Source organism: Poromitra crassiceps (assembly GCF_964638095.1).
Source record: "Poromitra crassiceps genome assembly, chromosome: 3".
In the NCBI taxonomy this organism is placed as follows: Eukaryota; Metazoa; Chordata; class Actinopteri; order Beryciformes; family Melamphaidae; genus Poromitra; species Poromitra crassiceps.
This window is the reverse complement of record NC_139625.1, coordinates 80,336,089-80,360,282: the sequence shown is the minus strand read 5'-3', so window position 1 is coordinate 80,360,282 and position 24,194 is coordinate 80,336,089. Positions and strand designations below refer to the sequence as shown.

Genomic DNA, 24,194 nt, shown 5'->3' with positions numbered 1-24,194 from the left:
ACACACACACACATGAAAGGTTACTGCCAAGGGGGGAACCAACCAGAGTCCCATTTAACTGGACTAAAATCTCAGCTGTGGTAACGCCCGAGACGCTCACAATTTTTTGCAAGTCCAAGTCAATACCCATGTCTTTGAGCTAGAGTCCAAGTCAAGTCTTATGTCTTTGTATTTGCTACCACTGTTACGCAGATGATACACAGTTACACTTTTCCTTCAATTCAATTGACATTCAAACTCTCTACCTTGCAAGACTGCCTAACAGCCATCAAGGACTGGATGCCTGATAACTTCCTAAAACTTAACTCTGATAAGACAGAAGTCCTCATCATAGGTCCAGCAAACATCTCTGAGAAAGTACAGCAGTGCATCGGTCCTTTGGCAGCAAGTCAAGCGACCAACACTTGAATTTTGAATGCCATGTTAAGAAACTGGTCCAATCATGTTTCTTTCAATTAAGAAATATTGCTAGAATCAAATCTATTTGATCTTTTCAAGACCTTGAAAAAATTATTCAAGTATTTGTCTCGTCACGGTCACGCCTAGACCATTGTAACTCTCTGCTCACTTCCCTGAGTCATTCTTCCATGTCTAGGCTCCAAATGGTCCAAAATGCAGCTGTTAGACTGTTTCAATCATAGTCTGCAGTTGATAATTTCAATCAGAGTTATGGGCCCTATCTTGGTACAGGCGATATCCCCTATTTGCACTTGCGCACCTGTTTGCGTGCCTTAACGACAGCACTCCGCCTTGCACAAGTGTCCAGGTGTTATGCCGAGTTTTGCACCCCCGCCTGGGCAGCAGCTAAATGCATTCCCACCTCACGGGAGCATATTGTAATGATTTATAGAGAAATGTAACTGTTTAAATGTCCCAAAATATGGTGGGGATGCAATTCTTGGCGGGGATGCGGAAATGTTCATGGCACCTGCCGCAGGCGCAAATTAGAGCCGTGCCAAATCATCTGCGCCCCCAAAATGCCAGCACAAATGGGATTTGGGCGGTCTTAAGCACCAGAATTATTCACAGGTGTGGCCAGGCAATGCCTGGGCGTTACATCAGTCAAACCAATCAGATTCCCGTCTCGCAATCGCTGTATTGAGGCATGCGACTTAAGTGCGACTTGAGTCCAAGTCGCAAGTCCAAGTCCCCATCTCTGGATAATGCCCAAAGTCTGTCTGTCTGTCTTACTGTAGTCAGGTTCTCCTCCAGCTCCTCAACCCGCTCCAGGGCAGCGGTCTTGGTCTCGGCGTCCTCGAGCAGTGTCCCAACGTCAAACACGTTATCCAGGTATGCCTGGATTTGAACCTGCAACCTGTCGCTCTCTGTGTGCTTCAGCCTCTACAGAGAGAGAGACAGACAGGTCAGCTGTGTATGCGTGTGTGTGTGTGTGTGTGTGTGTGTGTGTGTGTGTGTGTGTGTGTGTGTGTGTGTGTGTGTGTGTGTGTGTGTGTGTGTGTGTGTGTGTGTGGGTGTTACCTGTACATGGATTCAAGATTCAAAGATTCAAGATTCAAAAAACTTTGCTTTCACACAATGATAGAAAATCGTTTTAGGTTTCAGGGGCTCAAACCATAAAAACATACACAAATGAGAGAGTCACATAAAATTACATAAGGAACAAAAACACATTGCTTCACATACAGTATCAGCCCTTGGTAGAAAATATTATGACATATATATATATATGTATGACATATATACATGTGTGTGTGTGTGTGTGTGTGTGTGTGTGTGTGTGTGTGTGTGTATATATATATATATATATATATATATATATATATATATATATATATATATATATATATACAATCCTGTGGCTACAAGCACATGCATCCATTCTCTGGTTTTATCATATATACTGCGCTGTACTGTAACCTTCTTCCAAAATATTTGGATCTTTCATAGTTGCCCTACTTTTGGATCCAAATAAAAGTATTTAAATGTTACCTCTAAGTGCTCATCCAGATTCAGCTTGGTGAAGTCATACTGCAGATGGACTCTGAAGTTCATGTCTTCTACTGAGTGGACCACGATGTTGATGAACTGCATACAGGCCACCTGTTTTCACAACACAGTGAGGGGCATGGCTTCCTTCACTGCCCAGAACAGCATCACTCCCCTGTCTTGCTGGATATATATACAGTAACAGTGTTTTGCTGACATCTAGTAGGGCTGAATATCGCATTTAGTGCCGTTAGGGTTAAAATCAGAACATGCTGGGATGTGAACTCGACTCTCCCGTGTGAAAAGCAAGGTATCTACCAGTCCAAATCCCACCCATAAACCCTTAGCCTTAACGAGCTCCGGCTTATTTGAATGGTTTTCAGATGTTGTGGAAGTTCTGCTGGACGACCCTGCACCTCCAAATATGAGGAAAAACGGAACCTTTTTGAACCTCGGTACAGTGACAGAGAGGGACTTGAAGCAACAAAATTTGACACGGTGGGAATACAGAATCCAAAGTCACCGACTACTTCCTGCTTCAGCTACGCACCACCCTAAAAAAAAATATGAATGGTGGTGAACGGCAAGAGAATACTTTTTTTTTATCCTGTTTGATTGTGCCATGAAGTTAAAAGATGACTTTGCACGTCAAGAACGTCACAGTTTGTCGTAAAACTGAAACGTAATGTTTAGTTTTGTATGAAGCTGCTCAACTTCATATCTGGTCTCGCACAATATACGTCACACCAACACTGACATCACCTGGCGGTAGAGATGTCACTTATGCAACTGATTGTGTGTAGTCTGTCTGATTTATAAGTTATAGTGCAACGGTTTTACAAAAAACTGCAACTTTCTTGACTTGCAAAGTTATCTTTTAAATTGACAAACATGACATGTGTACCTCATGACAAAATTCAAACAGGATCAAAAAAATATTGTCTCTCACCAGTCACCATCATTCATATTTTTTCTCACTTTGGTTCGCATAGGGCCCTGGCCTGCCGGAAGGGGAGGGACTTTGGATCTCTATGAGAACAGACTGTGATGATGTCATTTCCTCCCTGGACTAACAGAGCGATGGCAGCTCATATTGACATTTTAAAACATTTCTTCATTTTCATAACAACTAATTACATAATTTTATGTCATGGATACTGGACATAATAAACAACCCATCAGATGAGGCCGGTCAGACAGTTTCAGTCAATATTATGTAAAGTAGAGGGAATGTAAAGTTACTGTAAAGTTGAGGGAATGTAAAGTTAATGTAAGGTTGGGGGAAGGTAAAGTTAATGTAAAGTTGAGTGAAGGTAAAGTTAATGTAAACTTGAGGGAAGGCAAGGTTAACTCATCTTACCATGAAGTCAATGTTGTCGTCTTCGCTCTTAAAATGTTCCATCAGCTTCTCAAAACGCATCGACTCTGAACACACCTGCAAAAAAAGGATTTTTTTGCAACATGTTTTTTCTTCTTCATCCGAGTGAACAGTTCTATGATCTCTCCTGATTCTAAACATAGCTGAATTGATTGGTTTGACCAAGTAAAACTATTTCTATAAGCATTTTACGAGATGTCTATGGAAGAATTAATGGTGTTCGGGTTGGGGTTGTCGCCCTCCGCTTCGGGATGAACGTCCCTTAGAACGCCCCTTAACTGTGATATAATGACCATTATAAAACGGCTCTCTCAAATCAAGCAATCTGATTGGTTCACAGCCATTGTATAAATCCAATAACCGAGTCCAATAACCCATGGCCATGGGTTATTGGACTCGGTTATTGGTTGCCATGGCAACTCTCTTACTAAAAGCCTTTGGTTTAAAAAAAAAACAAATGGCGGAGCTGACAGCTGACAGCTTGTGAATCGATCTTCGCTTATAACTTTACTAATACTTCGCAGAAAATGATGTTTTGTACAAGAATAGACGCGGGCTAATGTCTTAACCCCTCTCTCGCGCGCCCTCACTCTTAACCCCGCATTTCTAAATAAGACGTAACGTTACTTGGTGTCGGCATACGGCTCTGGTGTCGGGCTTTGCAAAACGCTCTCAGCTTCTCAGCAAGTGCCAGGATTGGCCAATGTCGACTTCAGTCTCCAGAACGATCCAATCAAATCACCCGCACGTCTATCTTCTTGCTAGAGGTCCCGCCTTACAGTAGTGTTTCAACTGACTCTATCAGAATACAATGCCAGTCGGACTTATAGTATTATTATTATTATATTATTATACTTGGAAACCGTTTTATAAAAGCAATATAGCACTCGAGCTGCGTGGTGTTGTGGAATATATCTGTGGATATATTCTCCACAACACACTTGCTCTCGTGCTATATTGCTTAATTATACCACAACCTGAAGTGAGCTATAATTGCCTACATATATAATAATATTTACAGTGTATATTCATGTTTACAGTGCATAATAACATTTAAAGTGTATATTGTTTTCATTCTCACAGTTTTAAAGTGGTCGAAGGCAGACAGGATGATCTCATGTCCTCCTCTGACCAAACACACTGCTGCCAACAACTCCAATACCAAGGCCTTCGTCCTGAGAGAGAGAGAGAGAGAGGGAGAGAGAGAGGGGGGGGGGGGGGCAGAGAGAGAAAGAGACAAAGAGAGAGATAGAGCGGAAGAGAGAGTGAGGGCAAAAGATAGAGGGAGGGAGAGAGAGAGGTTGATGAGGAAGATCAACGTTAAAATTTAGTTTTGATATTAAAATATAAAACGTTTTTAACAAGGTTTCTTGTAGTTTGTGGTTTTCTCTGGTTTGTAGTGTGCCTGTATGTTGTCTCTAGTTTGTAGTTTGTGTTGAGTTAGACAGACCATGTACGTCATGTGAAGTTGAATGCTCAATGTAGAATGAGATTAGATGATTTAGGTAGGTTCATCTCTGTAGTCTATAGTTTTGTCTTTAGTTTTGTCTGTAGTCTGTCGTTTTGTCTGTAGTTTGTAGTTTTGTCTGTAGTCTGTAATTTTGTCTGTGGTCTGTAGTTTTGTATGTAGATTAGATTTCTCTGTGGTTTTCTCTGTAGTATGTCCGTAGTTTTGTCTGTAGTTTGTAGTTTTGTCTATAGTCTGTAGCTGTGTCTGTAGTTTGTAATGTTGGACTGACCTGGGGTTCCTGTTGTTGAGACTGAGGGCGATTTCATTCACAGCATGAGGATGAGACATAACCATGTTGAAACCATACTGAGGAGAGGAAACAAGGAGAGGAGAGGAGGAGAGGAGAGGAGAGGAGAGGAGAGGAGAGGAGAGGAGAGGAGGAGAGAAAATCAGTAAACCAATCCACAAACAGTCTAGGATGACAGATGAGTGTGCAGTGGTGTAGTCTATGTGCACGTGAAATTAACTGACAAGGCCGTGGCACCGCAGGGGGTCTGACATGCCCAAAGCATGATATTGGGGGGTCTATGATATGCATTGGCGTGATATCGGGGTGTCTACGACATGCGTTGGCATGATATCGGTGGGTCTACGACATGCGTTGGCGTGATATCGGTGGGTCTACGGCATGCGTTGGAGTGATATCGGTGGGTCTACGACATGCGTTGGCATGATATCGGGGGTCGATGACACATGTTGGTGCGATATCAGGGGGTCTATGACATGTATTGGCATGATATCGGGGGGTCCACGACATGCGTTGACGTGATATCGGGGGTCTATGACATGCGCTGGTGCGATATCGGGGGTCTATGACATGTGTTGGTGTGATATCGGGGTTCTATGACACGCGTTGGTGTGTGTGTGTGTGTGTGTGTGTGTACTTGTCTGTGTGTGTGTGTGTGTGTGTGTGTGTGTGTGTGTACCTGGTAGTTCATCACAGCCCTCAGACACATCACACACACGTGCACGTCATCTTTCTTACACACCAGCCGGGAGTTCTTCAGCGTGCGGCGGCTCGGCAGCGTGTTGGAGCGAGTGACCAGGGCTGAGCTACACCCACACACACACACACACACACACACACACACACACACACACACACAATAAAGTAGAGACAGTTAGAGACATAACAGATTAATAGTGCACAAAAAAAAACGCCCACTTCCGGGTTAGGCATTGAACCAAGGGAATTCATCCACCATTGATTTCCCCATAGACATTTGGTAAAAATTGTAAAAATTGTTTTACTTGGTCAAATCAAGCGATTCAGCTTCTGAAGTCGGGGGCTTCAGAATTGAATGATTTCAGGCCCGTTGCACTCACCTCCATCCTAGGTAAATGCATGGAGAGAGTTTTAAGCAGACATATGACATCTTCTGTATCTAGTGGCCTAGACCAGTGGTCCTCAACCACCAGGCCGCGGACTGGTACCGGGCCGCAACGCATTTGGTACCGGGCCGCGAGCCGGTCCCCTCCAAAAAATATATATATATTTTTTTTTATAAACATAGGCTATAATATTATAGGCTGTGTGTGGTAGTTGAAACATAGTTTCAAGTTGACGTTTATTTATTTTTGTAGTTAAAACAAAAACATAAATACTGTATAGGCTACATACAGTACAACACAAAACGCTGTTATTTACCCTTTGTCGCCACCTGATGAGTAAATATGTAACTAAACCATTAAAATTGACAACCGGTCCGCGACTTTTTTTTCCATGTACTGTATCTACCGGTCTTTGGCACAAAAAAGGTTGGGAACCCCTGGCCTAGACCACCTACAGTTCACATAAGAGTAAGAGGGGCACAGACGATGCAACTGTAACTTTGTTCAATACTATAGCGAAACATCTACAAGTCCCCACACATTATGTTAGAGTTCTTTTTATTGATTTTCCATCTGCATTTAATACCATGCAAATACATACAGTACCCTTCTGCAGAGACTACTCGATCTAAGGGTTAACGGCGGAATTATTCACTGGATCAGAGACTTCCTCTCTGAGCGCCCCCAAAGAGTCTTGGCTCATTTCCACCACATATAACAGCACAGTACAGCTCTACTCGATCTGGTCTTACTCGGCTCTACTTGATATAGACTCTGTTTCCATAGCAAGTTTACTCGCCTCCGCCCACACCTGGTCGTCATAGCGACCGCATATCTGCCCTCCGCCCATAGCCGAAGTAGGCTATAACATATAACGTTAAAATTAAATCCATACACAGAACTTTTAAACTGTTTCTGAAATACTGGTGCCTCTAAATGACCTACAGTGTACATGGGCAAATGTGACAATCGGCCAGGAGAATGGCCGACACTTTGTTGTTAGTCAAACTCACATGCATGCGCTGCGCGAGGGACGGGGGTTGCGCTACAGGGAGAAGTGAAGCCTCTACCCCGGCGGCCTCTCACCAGGCAAGACCGCGGCTTCACTAAACCCCCACCTGCGGCCTAGCGGAGCCGACGCTGCACACAACTACAAGGGCTTCTTGAGGAGCGGACTTTTTCTCTCTCAAAACAATTGAAAACCACCGCCATGTTAAAGCTGAGTAAGGAGATCGATTTTATTTCACCAGAGCCGCAGGCAGCAACACAAAAGACTGATGGAAATAACATAACAGAAGAGAAGGTAAGCCCCACTAAACTGGTATGCAGCATTGACCAATCAGTCATCTGCAGTGTTTTCACGTCACTGTATGGTACCGGGTCCACAGCGCTGGAACCTCAACAAAGCAGGGACCAAAACTAGCACGACTCAACCCCGACTCAACCCGGGCTGTCCATGTTGTTGATCGGTGGAATGAGACAAAAAAGCGGTGGAAATGGGCCATTAGTTAATGGTATTGTCTCAGATGAGATTGTGTTGAACACAGGAGCACCACATGGGACAATTTGTTCACCTCCTCTTTTCTCTGTGTACACAAATGAGTTTATTATTGATCATGTATATTTTCGTATATTTAAGTACGCAGGTGATAAGGCGTTGGTTGCTCTCCTGCAGGAGGGGAACACACAGAGAGAGAACAAGCTCCTTAGAAATAAATGTCTTTATGACCAAGGAGCTAATGTTAAAAAACAATAAAAATTCAATGCAGCCAATAATCATCAACGGACAAACGGTTGAGATGGTTGACGATTTTAAATATCTGGGAAAATACATTGAGCAGTCTTACCTTTAAAGCAAATACCGATCACATTAAAAAAATGCCTCCCCTTGCTACGCAAGCTCAACAATTTTGGAGTAAGCCAAAACATTCTAGAAACTGTATATAAGAGCCTAGTGGAAAGCATTTTATCTTTTAACATGATTATGGCAATCTGAACATTAAATGGAGAAACAAGCTGCAGAGAATAGTGAATATGGCCTCCAAGATCCTAGGGAAGCCACAGAAGCAGCTAAGTAGTCTGTACCATGAAATAATTTAAAAAGTAAAGCTGAGAGGATCATTAACGACTCCTCTCATCCACTGTTCAGTGAGTTTTGTCATAATTGCATTGTTTCATGTGTTTCATGTGTTTTATGCTTTTGAGACGTGTCTGTGGTGGGACCAAAGACGAATTTCCACTTGTGGACAATAAAGTTTTCGTAATCGTAATCGTAATTTTGAATCAGGAGAGACCATAGAACATTCCACTCGGACCAAAACTTAAACAAAAACAACATTGTGTGTGTGTGTGTGTGTGTGTGTGTGTGTGTGTGTGTGTGTGTGTGTGTGTGTGTGTGTGTGTGTGTGTGTGTGCGTGTGCGTGTACATGTGTGTGTGTGTGTGTGCATGCTTGTGTGTCTGTGTGTGTGTTTGTGTGTGTGTTACCTGATGGAGTGGCGTGATGCTCTGGGGGCGGAGGAGGAGGGGGACGGGAGGCTGCAGTCACCATGGAGATCCTCGATGGACCGACTCCAGGGAGAGTCGATGGACGAGACCTCGCCTCCCGTGTCCGACAGCTCGCCGTCAAACCTACACGGGTCCATAATTGACTAAATGAACATCATGCTGTATTGAAGAAGACTTGAAACTAGCGATTGGGGCTGGCATCAACTCATTCGAGTCACGCTCTTTCCATAAAGCCCACCAGCTTTGATATTTATAACAATATTCTGGCTTCTGGATGAACATTTTTGCGGAGGTACAGGACACCATATTGTTCCGGTCACTTCCACCTGGAATGCAGACAAAGATCGTATTGAAGGCGGGGGCGAGGCTCTTCTCCTTTTCTGACAACAGCGCTGCAGCCATGATGTTGCAATGGAACAATGTATTAGCCAAAGATCAATATACGATCTTTGGCTCAAATCAGATGTATTTGTACGTCATCTGATAAAAATTATAGATCAGATCACCCACAGTTATACAGACAGGAAAACTGGCTTTAAGTCCTCTCTAAAAAGCTGGCTGAGTAGCAGCTGGACAAATACAGTTGGTCGAGTGACAAATGATGTCCTAAATAACCATCATGTCTGTTTTAGTTGTTATGCAGTGTTTGTGTATTCTGTCTGGTTTAGGTGAACCTTTGACTCCCTTTGGATGGAAGTGGTGAATCGAGGAACTGCAATTTTTTCAAGACATAGGTTGCCGCTTGACAGACAGACAGACAGACGCGCACGCACGCACGCGTGCACGCACGCGTGCACACACGCACGCACGCGTGCACACACGCACACGCACACGCACACGCACACGCACACGCACACACACACACACACACACAGTCATGACTTACGTGACAGCATACTGGGCGAACGACAGATATTCCACCAGAACGTCCAAACCTTGATTCTCCTCATTCAGGAACTCCCTCACCCAGCTGAGAGACAGACAGGTAGAGAGAGAGTTAACTACACTGCAAAAACTGAAATCTTAGCAAGTGGAAATATCTTTTATGTAGTATAATACGTCTAAAATTGAGTAGAAATTATCTTGCATAGGCTGAATTGTCTTACCCCACTGACACATATTTTTGCTTATTTAATTTTTTTGTCTTGATTTGAGAAAAAAAGTTCTTAAAACAAGATTTAGTTTTTCTTGTTTTACATCTAAGAAAATTTTCTGAAATAATATGTCTACTCAATATTAGACTTATTGACTAAATACAAGATATTTTCACTTGCTAAGATTTCAGTTTTTACAGTGCTGAGAGACAGACAGGTAGAGACGCACACACACACACACACACACACACACACACACACACACACACACACACACACACACACACACACACACACAGACAGTTAACCAGCGGAGAGACAGACAGGTAGAGAGAGAGAAACAGTTACACAAACACACACAGACAGGTAGTCAGACAGACAGATACCCTATATGATTGGTGCGTAGGGAAATCTCCAGCTCTCTGAGCGTCTGAGTCGACTCCTGGACTCTCCTCCTGAATTTCTACAGACAGACAGACAGACAGACAGACAGACAGGTTACTAACTCTGTTGACAGACAGACAGGCAGGCAGACAGACAGACAGACAGACAGACAGGTTATTAGCTCTGTTGACAGACAGACAGACAGACAGGTTATTAACTCTGTTGACAGACAGACAGACAGACAGACAGGTTATTAACTCTGTTGACAGACAGGCAGACAGACAGACAGACAGACAGGCAGGTTATTAACTCTGTTGACAGACAGACAGACAGGCAGGTTATTAACTCTGTTGACAGACAGACAGACAGACAGACAGACAGACAGACAGACAGACAGGTTATTAGCTCTGTTGACAGACAGACAGACAGACAGACAGACAGCAGACAGGCAGGTTATTAACTCTGTTGACAGACAGACAGACAGGCAGGTTATTAACTCTGTTGACAGACAGACAGACAGACAGGCAGGTTATTAACTCTGTTGACAGACAGACAGACAGACAGACAGACAGGTTATTAGCTCTGTTGACAGACAGACAGACAGACAGACAGACAGACAGACAGACAGGTTATTAGCTCTGTTGACAGACAGACAGACAGACAGGCAGGTTATTAACTCTGTTGACAGACAGACAGACAGACAGACAGGCAGGTTATTAACTCTGTTGACAGACAGACAGACAGACAGACAGACAGACAGACAGACAGACAGACAGACAGACAGACAGGTTATTAACTCTGTTGACAGACAGGCAGGCAGACAGACAGACAGACAGACAGACAGACAGACAGACAGACAGACAGGTTATTAGCTCTGTTGACAGACAGACAGACAGACAGACAGACAGACAGACAGACAGACAGGCAGACAGACAGACAGATAGACAGGCAGGCAGACAGACAGACAGACAGACAGGTTATTAGCTCTGTTGACAGACAGACAGACAGACAGACAGGCAGGTTATTAACTCTGTTGACAGACAGACAGACAGACAGACAGACAGGTTATTAACTCTGTTGACAGACAGACAGACAGACAGGTTATTAACACGTTCACTGCCAATGACGTGTTTTTACGTCAAACTAAATCCAACGGTTGACTGCCAATGACGTGTTTTTACGTCAAAAAAATGAATTTTTTTTTTTTGACCGTGGGATGTGCATCTAACCCTTTTACATCTCTTATATAATTATTGGAGCCACCGAACATGTACAACCCATTCCACCGACCCACTAAGTGGCGACAGTGCTCTCCCAGACTAGAGGAAGGCAAGCAAAAAGCATGTGTGAGGAAGCCATTCTCATGAAAATGGATGGCGAAAACGCTTTCGTTTTCGCGCTGATTGCTGGCAGTGCGGGATTGCAAATTTGCATAATAGATTACGGGTGGAACACACTTTGAAACACGCAGCATAAATAAGACCAGAATCGCAAAAGCTTCATCAAAGCTCTCAACACAAACCACAAGAAACGAGCGAGCCGATCCAGACTTGCACAGCGGCCGCCAGCAGACAGGCAGCAGCAGCAGAAGCAGTGAGCCTGGTGACGCGAGGTTACAGCAGCAACAGAAACGAGCTTGTGACATGCCCGCTGCAGCCAAGAAGAACACACACGGAGGGAGGAGTTTGAATGAGAGGGGTGTTTCCTGCTGTTATGGAGGAAATTACTGTTCAAAACTATTGTTTAGATGTCTGACGTCTTACTGATGCCAAAAATGAATGGTTAAAGTGACTGTTCTATCGAATTTCACAAAAAGCCGTTTATCTCAAAATAATTTTTCAGACGCTGAAACCATGCTGTATTCAACTGCTAATGCTTACATAACTACTAACTCTACAAACTAACTCTTTTAGACAGAGAAAGCACACATTCTATTACCATAGTTCTTTTGAGATAGTGTGTTCACAAAATCTTAGCAGAAAAGAATCCTCGGGTCTTGAAAGATGAGCCAGAATTCTCAAAAAAACCCTCTGGCAGAACCTACCTACAGTAAAAAAAAACGGCTGGCAGTGAATGTGTTAACTATGTTGACAGACAGACAGGACCACAGAATCTATACATAAAATCCTTTAATCTAGACTTATTGGGCCATTACGCCCAGTGCAAGTGCAGGTGTTTTGAGTGGTAGTTTCTACTCAAAATCACCCTTTTTTCTTTGCATTACCACTGGGTCAGGACATCAAAGACCACTGGTCAGTACATCAAAGACCACTGGGTCAGTACATCAAAGACCACTGGTCAGTACATCAAAGACCACTGGGTCAGTACATCAAAGATCACTGGGTCAGGACATCAAAGACCACTGGTCAGTACATCAAAGACCACTGGGTCAGTACATCAAAGACCACTGGGTCAGTACATCAAAGACCACTGGGTCAGTACATCAAAGACCACTGGGTCAGTACATCAAAGACCACTGGGTCAGTACATCAAAGACCACTGGGTCAGTACATCAAAGATCACTGGGTCAGTACATCAAAGGGTCAGTACATCAAAGACCACTGGGTCAGTACATCAAAGATCACTGGGTCAGTACATCAAAGAACACTGGGTCAGTACATCAAAGACCACTGGGTCAGTACATCAAAGAACACTGGGTCAGTACATCAAAGACCACTGGGTCAGTACATCAAAGATCACTGGGTCAGTACATCAAAGATCACTGGGTCAGTACATCAAAGACCACTGGGTCAGTACATCAAAGACCACTGGGTCAGTACATCAAAGACCACTGGGTCAGTACATCAAAGATCACTGGGTCAGTACATCAAAGACCACTGGGTCAGTACATCAAAGACCACTGGGTCAGTACATCAAAGATCACTGGGTCAGTACATCAAAGACCACTGGGTGGGTCAGTACATCAAAGACCACTGGGTCAGTACATCAAAGATCACTGGGTCAGTACATCAAAGATCACTGGGTCAGTACATCAAAGACCACTGGGTCAGTACATCAAAGACCACTGGGTCAGTACATCAAAGACCACTGGGTCAGTACATCAAAGGATGTGTTTCAGCGGCCCAGTGGTAATTAAAAGAAAAAAGTTAGCTTTTAAGTGCTAGAAACTAGCAAAGATAATGCTTGGCCTTGCCCCTGCACTTGCACTGGGCGTAAGATATGGCGCATGGTGTAGTTTGCACTTCAGTCACACGATGTAAAATAACCCTTTCTACTGGCTGAAGACTTTATATCAAATGAAAGAGACAATGTGAACATGAATAATGATTTTTTTTTTTTTGCATCATACTGATACTGAATCTGCATATGAGATTGTCGTTAAAATATGACTGGCGCAAAGAGGAAGTCTTTATTTATTCAGGTGCGTCTCACTGAGAGCAGTGCTCTCTCTCTTTTTCATGAGTACCCTGTTCACATTCACACTCACATTCACTCCTGGAAGCTGACCAGTGTATAACCACAGTCTGATCTGCCGCTCACTGAGCAGCTCCACTGGAGCGGTTGGGGTTAAGGGCCTTGCTCAAGGACACCTCAGTGGTGGTAATGAGGGAGGGGCAAGCACAGCTGCACAGCTGGTGCAACCCAGTGCTGACCTCTTTCTCTCACCTTGGGGGTAAGCTGTGCTTCATGTGGCTACAGATTGTTTCATCACTGCAGCAAACCAAACTACATGTCCCAGCTCACCTTGCGTGTGACCTGTGGGTCCAGGAAGCCCCGCAGCTTCTGGATGTAGGTGTGAGGGGGGTTCTTCACCTGAAACCTCTCCTACAACACACACACGCGCGCGCGCGCGCGCACACACACACACACACACACACACACACACACACACACACACACACACACACAGTGATTGGAAGACTGTCATTAGAGCTAGGGTGTATAAAGAGCGTCATGGTCACTTCCGGAAGTTCCGGTTTAGGCATATGCACTAAGAGATTTAATCCGCCATTCATTTTCCCATAGACATTGTAACACCCAGTTACAATGCTGTTATCATGTGTGTAATTCCTTAGGAGTTTGTTCTTATGTTTATTCCTTTGTGTGTTAAGCTGTTCACACCGAGATATTTATTTTTGTCTCTGCCGCTCGATTCAACCCTTTGGAATCGCTCTGTCGCTCTGTTTAAATCGCTCGTCAACAGTCACAAGAATTGACGGACATCTGGGGGCTATAACGTTACGCAATGTCATGATATTTGTCCACTACGAGCCACCATAGTTGTTTACAAGCTAAGCCTATCAGCGTGCTCCTAACGCGAGCTCCCTACCGGTAGTACAGACTTCACTTCATGTCAGCTCTCAGCCTGTCAATCAGCTGTCAATGCGGTTTGTTGCCACACAATAAACCAGCGGTTTGTTCCAAGCCAGTGTGATCCTTGACTCACTCTCACATGGCAGCCAATCAACGTTGAACAGCGAGCGACTGATGCCAGCGTAACGAGCGACGAGCAAATTTCCTCCCTATCGCTCTGTCTCTGTCGCTCGGACGCCCAGCGATTTTTCGCCCGGGCGAATATACGCTCAATCGCTCGTTTGCATTGACTTTGTATGTAAACTCGATGCCAGCGAAAAACTTTAATAGGTCGGTGTGAACGCAGCTTTAGTCCCCGTCTTCTCCCCACCTGTTGCCCATGTTCCCTCGTTAGTCTGCCTTTTCCTCCCACCTGTTGCCTATGTGTCTTTGTTAGTCTGCCCTAATACCTGAGTTCTCCCCACCAATCAGTTCTCCTGATTTGCCCTCTGTGTTCCTGCCTTCCCAGCTGTCCCTCATGTTTCATTAGTTACCTGTGTCTATATATTGTCTCAGTCTGTGTGTAGTCGTTGTCGAGTCCTTGTCTACCCTCCCTGTCTGGTATCGTATGTCGTTGCGCGCTGTGAATCCCAGTGTTTCAAGCCTCGTTTAGAGTTTAGCCTAGCCGTTTGCTAGTAGGTTTTCTTATTTTTGTATTTAAAGTTTCAGTAAAGACTTTTGTTGCTCCTAAAAACCTTGCTGCCTCTTTGTTGTGCATTTGGGTCCACACACCTCTACACCTGACAGACATTTTGTAAAATGCTTATAAAAATAGTTATACTTGGTCAAACCAAGTGATTCAGTTATATTTAGAATCAGGAGAGATCATGGAACATTTCACTCAGACAAAAAAAAAAAGGCAGATACTTATTTTTTTGTCCAAGTGAAATCTTCTGTGGTGTCCCCTGATTCTAATTGCTTGGTTTGACCAAGTAAAACTAAGCATTTTACTTATATATATATATACGTATGTGTGGCGGTCCCACAAGAGAGAAAGCCATTCACCTTACTATCCATGGGCCCTTTAAGGGAAGAGTGTAGACGGGCCTCGCGAGATTAGTTATAGTTCCGGGTTGGTGATAGCCGGGGGTTAGCCGGGTTGATGGTACAAGCCAAGGAAAGCATGTAAATAGTTTGTGACGTTGGAATAAAGAATCCAGTATATCCAGCGACGCTGTCTCCTCGTTCACGCACACACTCCACATGTTTATAGAGTTCAAGAACCACTGACCTACTACTAGTAACTATGGTATGTCACTTCCTCTTCCTACCTGATCACATATCAGCTCCCACTTCTTCTCGTTGTCATAGCAACGCAGCAGCCGCACCTTGTCAGGGGGGAGATTCATGGAGTTCTGAGAGGGACAGACAGACAGAGACAGACAGGGACAGACAGACAGAGATAGTCACAGACAGAAAGAGAGACAGAAAGACTTAGACAAAGTGAGAACAGTGTTATACCCATGCAAACGCTATCTAATCTCAGAGTAGCCAGGTTGAACCATCTCTCGTCTCACTTTCAGACCACTGATCTATATTAAATATCACAATCATGATCACTTTTATTGCCACAATATGCAAGATTACATATGAGCAATTTGTCTTAGTGTAAGTATCGTATGCAGCGTAGCGGTCATATCAATATTAAATAGGATTTAACTGTGTTCATGGGGTAGTGGGGTGGGGGGGGGGTAGGGTCCTTGGTAGAGGGGGCTTTCGGGCCTTGTTGATGAGGATGATGGCAGGGAAGAAGCTGTTCTTGTGGTGAGAGGATTTGGTCTTGACCCCAGTCTCTTCCTGAGGGGGAACTGATTTCCCTCTGATCAAGTTAAGGTGTGACTTGTACCCTAGGTCCTACAGCAGGGGTGGGCAAAATTATTTTCCAGAGGGCCATACTGACTTACATCAAGTAAGTGAAGGGCCACACATTGGAGATCATACCTGCCAACACTCCTGATTTTCGTGGGCGTCTCCCTATTTTTAACGCTCTCTCCCGTTGTGATTGGTAATTTCTTGCTAATCTCCTGATATACTAGTGATACAAATCCAATGACTGTAGCAGATGAGATTGGGGGTCGTTTTGTTTTTCTTTGAGGACCTTGGGGGTCGGATTGAGCTCTCTCTCTCTCTCTCTCTCTCTCTCTCTCTCTCTCTCTCTCTCTCTCTCTCTCTCTCTCTCTCTCTCTCTCTCTCTCTCTCTCTCTCTCTCTCTCTCTCTGGAAAGACAACTAAACATGTGCACCTATATGAAATGCAGTAAGGATTAGGGAATGGTTTCTTGCTTTTGTCCAAAGTCCCTTATGAACAGAAGAATTGTGCTGGAAAAAGTCATTGTAAAATCCTTGAATTTGAAATAATATTCTCTGTATGAACCCTGTAATTTTTACAGGGTTCATACAGATAATATGGGCTGCTAAAAGTCTCCACCAGGCTGCGAAACATAGTTCAACACAAAACTTTCAATACATTAATTGAATATTGATTGTTGATTACTTAGGCATAATTATTTGTACCCCACACTTGATTGTTGATTACTTAGGCATAATTATTTGTATCCCACACTCTTAGAAGAAGTGGTTCTATATAGAACCTTTAAAGTTCCCCTCCAGTGTGTTTTGTCATTTTTAAGATACTAGCATTGATTCCTAGGCTCGCCCGCAGCTCGGCTGCTGCGTGGCCTCGCCTGCTCTATGCACCAGGAAGGATGACATCACTGATGACATTACTGATGACATCACATCATTAGGTAATTACATAATTCAAACATCCATCTCCGTCAGGTCACCCGCACGGGTGCGCTTTACACTATCTGAAAGTTTCAGCCCGATCGCACATAACACGGCATAGCTGTGGCCGGACAAAATTCTGCTCACAGGCACACACAGTAGTCTGAATTGGTGTGTAAATAGCCATGTGGGCTATTTATACCCCGTGTAAATAGGTTAAACTTGAGGTTAATCTTAATGTTCGTATGTCCATGTTTGGTCTCGGATACCGGTGGATACGTTCACGCATGGGAACAAGGCAAAACAGACCCTAACCCTTTCAATCAAAGCGTTTGTCAGGCTGCTGAGCAGTTTTGAACGCATGTTTGTTTGGGGGGGTTAAAAACAAGGCTCGTGATTGGCTCTGGCTCCCAGTGGGTGGGCCTTGGCCCATCCAGGCCCACCAGTGGCGCCGCGGCTGGTACGCCGACTCGTCACCAATAGAGATGACCCCTATGATGATGGTGTCATCTGCGAATTTCAGGAGCTTGACGGACTGATGGCTGGAGGTGCAGCTGTTGGTGTACAGGGAGAAGTATGGAGAGAGGACACCGCCCTGGGCAGCTCCAGAGCTGATGGGCCGGAAAGTCAGTGATATGGTAAATGGTAAATGGACTGCATTTATATAGCGCTTTTATCCAAAGCGCATTACAATGTGCCTACATTCACCCATTCACACACTGAAGGCGGCAAGCTGCCAGGCAGGGTGCTGGCACAGCCATCGGGAGCAATTTGGGGTTCAGTGTCTTGCCCAAGGACACTTCGACATGCGGACTGGAGGAGCCGGGGATCGAACCACCAACCTTCTGATTAGTCAATGACCCGCTCTACCTCGTGAGCCACAGCCACCCCAAAGTCATATGCTGTGGTCAGGTACACCCAGCTGTTGGTCAGGACGTCTGTGGTCAGGCACACCCAGCTGTTGGTCAGGACGTCTGTGGTCAGGCACACCCAGCTGTTGGTCAGGATGTCTGTGGTCAGGCACACCCAGTTCCTGTTGGTCAAAACGTCTGTGGTCAGGCACACCCAGCTGTTGGTCAGGACGTCTGTGGTTAGGCACACCCAGCTGTTGGTCAGGACGTCTGTGGTCAGGCACACCCAGCTGTTGGTCAGGACGTCTGTGGTCAGGCACACCCAGCTGTTGGTCAGGACGTCTGTGGTCAGGCACACCCAGATGTTGGTCAGGATATCTGTGGTCAGGCACACCCAGCTGTTGGTCAGGACGTCTGTGGTCAGGCACACCCAGCTGAACAGGACGTCTGTGGTCAGGCACACCCAGCTGAACAGGACGTCTGTGGTCAGGCACACCCAGCTGAACAGGACGTCTGTGGTCAGGCACACCCAGCTGTTGGTCAGGACGTCTGGTCAGGCACACCCAGTTCCTGTTGGTCAGGACATCTGTGGTCAGGCACACCCAGCTGTTGGTCAGGACGTCTGTGGTCAGGCACACCCAGCTGAACAGGACGTCTGTGGTCAGGCACACCCAGCTGTTGGTCAGGACGTCTGTGGTCAGGCACACCCAGCTGTTGGTCAGGACGTCTGTGGTCAGGCACACCCAGCTGTTGGTCAGGACGTCTGTGGTCAGGCACACCCAGCTGTTGGTCAGGACGTCTGTGGTCAGGCACACCCAGCTGTTGGTCAGGACGTCTGTGGTCAGGCACACCCAGCTGTTGGTCAGGACGTCTGTGGTCAGGCACACCCAGCTGGGAGAGCTTCAAGTGCAGCAGGGCCGGGATGATCGTGTCGAAGGCGGAGCTAAAGTCCACTGGATAAAGTGAAGCTCATTTTATCTATTTAAATATGTATTTCTAAATGTTTGATGAATATAGACTTCCCAATTATTGTTATTTTTCTATGCATCATTCAGTGGCTATGCCTTTTAGAAATAATTGTCTGGAGTTTTGATTGGCTGTGACTTAAGTGGGCTTCATCATGTCTGTAAACTATTTGTTTGAAAAAGGTCGGTGACCGAAACTTTCACTGTTTTCCCTCGCATGGAGTCTCTTCTTTGCTGTCAGTTGGTCAGACAGACAGCTGGAAAGGTATAGGTAGGGAGAATAGGTCAGTTAAGAAACTGACAGGTTTAATAACAGAATGTAAATTGCTCTGATATTCTGCTTAAACAATTAATTGGATTGATTAAATGGTATGTTGCTGCTTTGATGTCATTTTTATATGTTTCAAATGAATTCTTGAATTATTTTGTTAAAGCTGATGTTTTTGTGTTAAAATAAGTGTTAAATGGCTCTATATTCTGACAGCAATCACTGAAATAGTCTGACTGAAACTGTCCTCTATCTCTCTCCTGTAGTCCTGCAGGCAGGGCGGACGTATTTATGCAACCGTAACTCGTAGTGACTCAGGGGTTTCAAGTCACTGACCAAACACTCTATTTCAGTGATTGCTGTCGGAGTCATTTAACACTTATTTTAACACAAAAAAGTAAATATACTTGTTAAGTAAATAAAAAGCATTTACAGACTATCTTGCATGGATATGAATACAGGTGTGCCTTGAGATTTTGGCTTGCAATCTGGTGTGCCTTGTTCCACAAAAAGTTTGAAAACCACTGCATATAGATACAGGTTAGTTATTTGTTTGACAAATGGAGGCATTTAAAATAGGAGTACATTAGATCATTCTCCAGCCATCCATTGAATGGGATCCTTTATTAGCCTATATATTGACAATATAAGACAATACAAGAATGCCCCGCCCCCCTCACACACACACACACACACACACACACACACACACACACACAAATCAATAAAACAGTGCAACCAAATCATGTGTTGTGCGGCACCTGTGCTACCAGTGGAAAAGTTAGTCTGAAACCGAACGCTGTGTTGGAATGCAGGTATCCTCACAGAAACTCATGTGACTGCATTGGTATATTCGTCCAGACTGGTCGTGGGCGTGGCAGCCCTGAAGACCCGCTGTTTGGGTTGAAACATTACATATGTATTTGTATCTGGCACCTGGCCTAAAAACTGCACTGCACCTCCAACCTATTTTTAGGCCAGGTGCAGACTCACTAGTTCACTAGTTCACCGCTAGCTCACTAGTTCTCCAATACGCAAACCACCTGCTGAGTCAGGACTAAAAACAGATGGAAATGACCCTCTCCTGCCATGCAGGGCCAAAAAAAGCTGTCAAAGAGTCTACGATTCTCGATTGGAGGATGGACTGGATAGCAACATGTACAGTCGGTCTACATGGTATTTGAAAGAAAAATACATTACATAACAAGTCAGACGGTGTTGATGAGAAGATAGGAAATGATATTTTTTTAACTGTGATTGTTGATTAACTTTTACAAATAAAATATGCTTGGATAAGAGTCATCATGCAACATAAGACGAACTAAGGTATTTCCCAAGAATTGATCAAATTGCCCTGGAAATGATCGAAAATGCCCCCGAAACGTATTTCCCAAGGGCAAAAAAAGGTGCCTGGTAAACCAGCCAGATTTAATTTCATTTTGTTCTACCAGACCGTCTGGCATCAAGCCCTGAGAGGGTGTTTGCAGAAACTGCTAAGCGTACTAGCCAATCAGCGACCCGCCTCGTAGTTGACATTGTAACCAGCCAATCAGGAACGCCGCTGGCAAAACAGTAATGGCTGTCTCCATAACCTCGCGTCACCAGGCTCTTCTCGGCGAGAAAGAGCCTGGCCTCCCTTTACAAGTGATTTTGTCACCCTTTCTGGTTCCGGCCTAGAGCCCGCCCTAGACAGGAAGTAACAGCGGCAACTTTTACGTTAACTTGACAATTAGACACAACGTATCGGAATGGGAAACAACAAAACAAAAGATGGACGTACCGAACAAAGTTTTTGAAGAAGTTCTTGTAGAAACATTGCGGATTCACAATCTCACATCTTTTAAGCGAATACAGAAGCTTTGCATCAGACAATTAATCGAGGAAAGAGACGTCAAGCTAACGCCAACAAAGAGGTTTTTTGGTGCACTTCCTTCCGGTGTTCATTCTGGTTCCGTGGTTTACGCCCCCATGACAAACAGCGGGGTGAAAGGTGCCCAGACTACTGTCTCCGTGCCAGTCCGCCTCGAGGAGTAACATCAATGTTCTGCAAGTTTAAACAGCCATAAAGTGCAGTTATTGCAGAAATAGACTCAATAACAACAATTAAACAAGTACAGGAGTATGCAACAGGCGGAATCGGCGGAAATATGTTTTTGCCGTTTCCCGAGTGGATTTGGATTTGAGTGGATCCCACGCTGATTGGCTGAAGGAGTTGTCTGTCAAAGCAAGTACATCCGCCCAACTTCCGCCCACTGCAAACACTGGGTGAAAGCTTGAGGCCAGACGGTCTGGTAGAACGAAATAAAATGTTTAGCAGGCTACAAAAAAAGTGAATTTCCTCCCCTCATGTTCACACAACTACTCCACTGAACTGAATGACCCCTCAATCACTTTACAGCAACAGCAGCTGGGCTACACTTGTTACATTTAAGTATTATAGTGGCTACTTCTACCAGAACTCTCTACTCCATTAGATTACTCATTTACTCTTGTTAACTACGTCGTGCACCGCTTGGACTGTAAGTTCCTATTCAACTATTCCTATTTAACTTGGACTGTAAATTCACATTTAATGCCTACGTAACACTCCTCGTTTTTTGGGTGTTTGAAATAAAAAACACAAACTAGGAGCCCTTGCAGTGTGCGAGCTTTTTATTCATTTTTCACTTATTGTTCACCTTTGAGCTCAGCACCTGCCCAACTTGGCTTTTGGATGTGCGTGTATCCTCTCTGATACGTAACACTCCTCCTATTCCTGTATATATTTTATATATTGGACTGCGCACTCGCAATGTTGCGATTTTCTCTTTAATATATATATTTCTATTTTCCTTTTTTCTCTGAATATTGATATGACCGCTACGCGAATTACTTGTATGTAATCTTGCATATTGTGGTAATGAAAGTGATTGACTCTGGTTGGAGCCGTGGTGTGAAGGGTGTAAGACAGGTGCTTACCAGCGCTATGGAGAACCTCTCCTCCAGCTCGGCCGGGTCGGGCATCGGGAGGCGCACCGGCGCGGCGCGCGAGCGGATCACCGCCAGCTGGCTCTCCATGCTCTCCACGTTCCCCATCTCACTCACACACACACACACAGAAACTCAGTCACTCACAGAGGCAACCTCCCCCTGATACAAACACACGCTTGAGTCCAGTCTCCAGTGTGGATCCTGTGATTGTACCTCAGGTCCAGCTCTCTCAGATGGGAGGGGTTGGAGCTCAGAGCTGAGGCCAGAGGAGCACAGCCTTCCACACACACAGCATCACACACATGTGGTCTGCCATCACAGACACACACACACACACACACACACACACACACACACACACACACACACACACACACGCACACACTTGGTGCGTTCACACAGACATCCCCATCGACAGACAGACAGACGGTGATCCCGGCCTCCTGTGTCTTGCGACAGACAAACACCGATGTGATGAAAATCCTGTCTCTCTCTCTCTATTGTCTCTCCTCTGCGAGCGAGCGAGCGCGGTGAGGATGAGGATGAGGATGCTGATGCTGGCCAAGAGCACCCACCCGCGCGCTGCGTGCCGTGATCTCGCTGTGTGTCTAATGTGTGCTAATGTCTCAGTGAGTGTGTGTGTGTGGGAGTGTGTGTGTGTGAGAGAGAGAGAGTGTGGGTGTGTGTGTGCATGTGCGCGCGTGTCGGGGAGATCAGCCGGTTAATCCTCCTCTCCTCTCCTCCCCCACACTGCCAGAAGAAAATGGAGAGTGCCGCTCTTTGTCTGTAGGTCTCTCGACCCCCCTCTCTCTCTCTCTCTCTCTCTCTCGCTCTCTCTCTCGCTCTCTCCCTGCTCAGACAATGAACCTTCTGCCTCCTGCTGAGACTCCACCCCCTCCAGAGAGGGAGAGCATCAGTTACTGAGTTAATATTATCTACAGTATATATCTTAATAATATCATTATTATTAATAATAACATTATTAGTACTAATATAAATAATAATGGTATATTATGATTATTAATTATTAATTAATATATTTTCATCCATAGTGAATTAATAATAATCTAAACAGCAGAACTACATTTATTTTATTTATTCATGTCAACCAACACTGCAGCCAGTGCTTTGTTCTGGCGTAAGTCTTCCTGGGTAATGCAGTCTTTGTTCTGTCGCAAGGCCTTATGGACAATGCAGTCTTTGGTTTGATGCATCCTGGGTAATGAAGTGAATGAATGAAGTGTCGAGGTGGAACGGATGCGCTTTGTGTGTGTGTGTGTGTCTGTGTGTAATTGGGGGGAGATAACACACACACACACACACACACACACACACACACACACACACAGTGACCTGCATTAATAAACCCTATAATTAAACGAAATAATAATAATAATAATAATAATAATTATTATTATTATTATTATTATTATTATTATTATTATTATTATCCATAAATAATAACTATTACAATTAATAATAACAATAATAATGACATTAATAATAATAATAACAATATATTAATTATTAAAATCAATATGTTCATCTTCTCTCTACTGAGGGACGTGAGGGGAGTGAAACAGAAAATGCACTTTGCAGTTTCTGCTTAAAGCCCTCCCAGGGCTTGAGGCCAGACGGTCCCGCAGAACGAAATGAAATGTGAGTTCACGTGACCGTCTGGTTTACCAGGCTACAACTTTAGGTCCTATAACCTCTAATGATCTATTTCCTGCTTCTTTAGACTCTCCCTTTTCTTATGGAAATCCAAAGGAATCACCTCCTTTTGTGAATTATATCAGGATAATATATTTCCTACTTTTCCTGGAAAAGGTATTTTTTTCCCAACTCATAGTGCGCATGAGGCTGCAAGGCTTGCAAGGTTTATGTCACACACACATACACAACTGGAATCAGAAAGAAATATCGTTTTATAGTGAAGGATTCCTAC

General features: G+C 44.5%; 1 protein-coding gene across 1 annotated transcript in view; it reads right to left on the bottom strand.

The window, feature by feature from the left end:
• The window catches only part of fmnl2b (formin-like 2b), a gene marked incomplete at both ends in the record, with an annotated part of 47,014 nt that extends 24,663 nt beyond the window's left edge, over positions 1 to 22,351 (bottom strand). Inside the window, 12 exons of the mRNA XM_083632585.1 lie at positions 1,192 to 1,341; positions 1,951 to 2,061; positions 3,308 to 3,382; positions 4,407 to 4,500; positions 5,065 to 5,141; positions 5,762 to 5,888; positions 8,654 to 8,797; positions 9,561 to 9,644; positions 10,155 to 10,231; positions 13,858 to 13,938; positions 15,738 to 15,821; positions 22,235 to 22,351. Of these exons, the coding sequence (XP_083488711.1) occupies positions 1,192 to 1,341; positions 1,951 to 2,061; positions 3,308 to 3,382; positions 4,407 to 4,500; positions 5,065 to 5,141; positions 5,762 to 5,888; positions 8,654 to 8,797; positions 9,561 to 9,644; positions 10,155 to 10,231; positions 13,858 to 13,938; positions 15,738 to 15,821; positions 22,235 to 22,351 (1,221 nt within the window). The remainder of the gene's footprint in view (positions 1 to 1,191; positions 1,342 to 1,950; positions 2,062 to 3,307; positions 3,383 to 4,406; positions 4,501 to 5,064; positions 5,142 to 5,761; positions 5,889 to 8,653; positions 8,798 to 9,560; positions 9,645 to 10,154; positions 10,232 to 13,857; positions 13,939 to 15,737; positions 15,822 to 22,234) is intronic.
• Between the last annotated feature and the right edge of the window lie 1,843 nt (positions 22,352 to 24,194).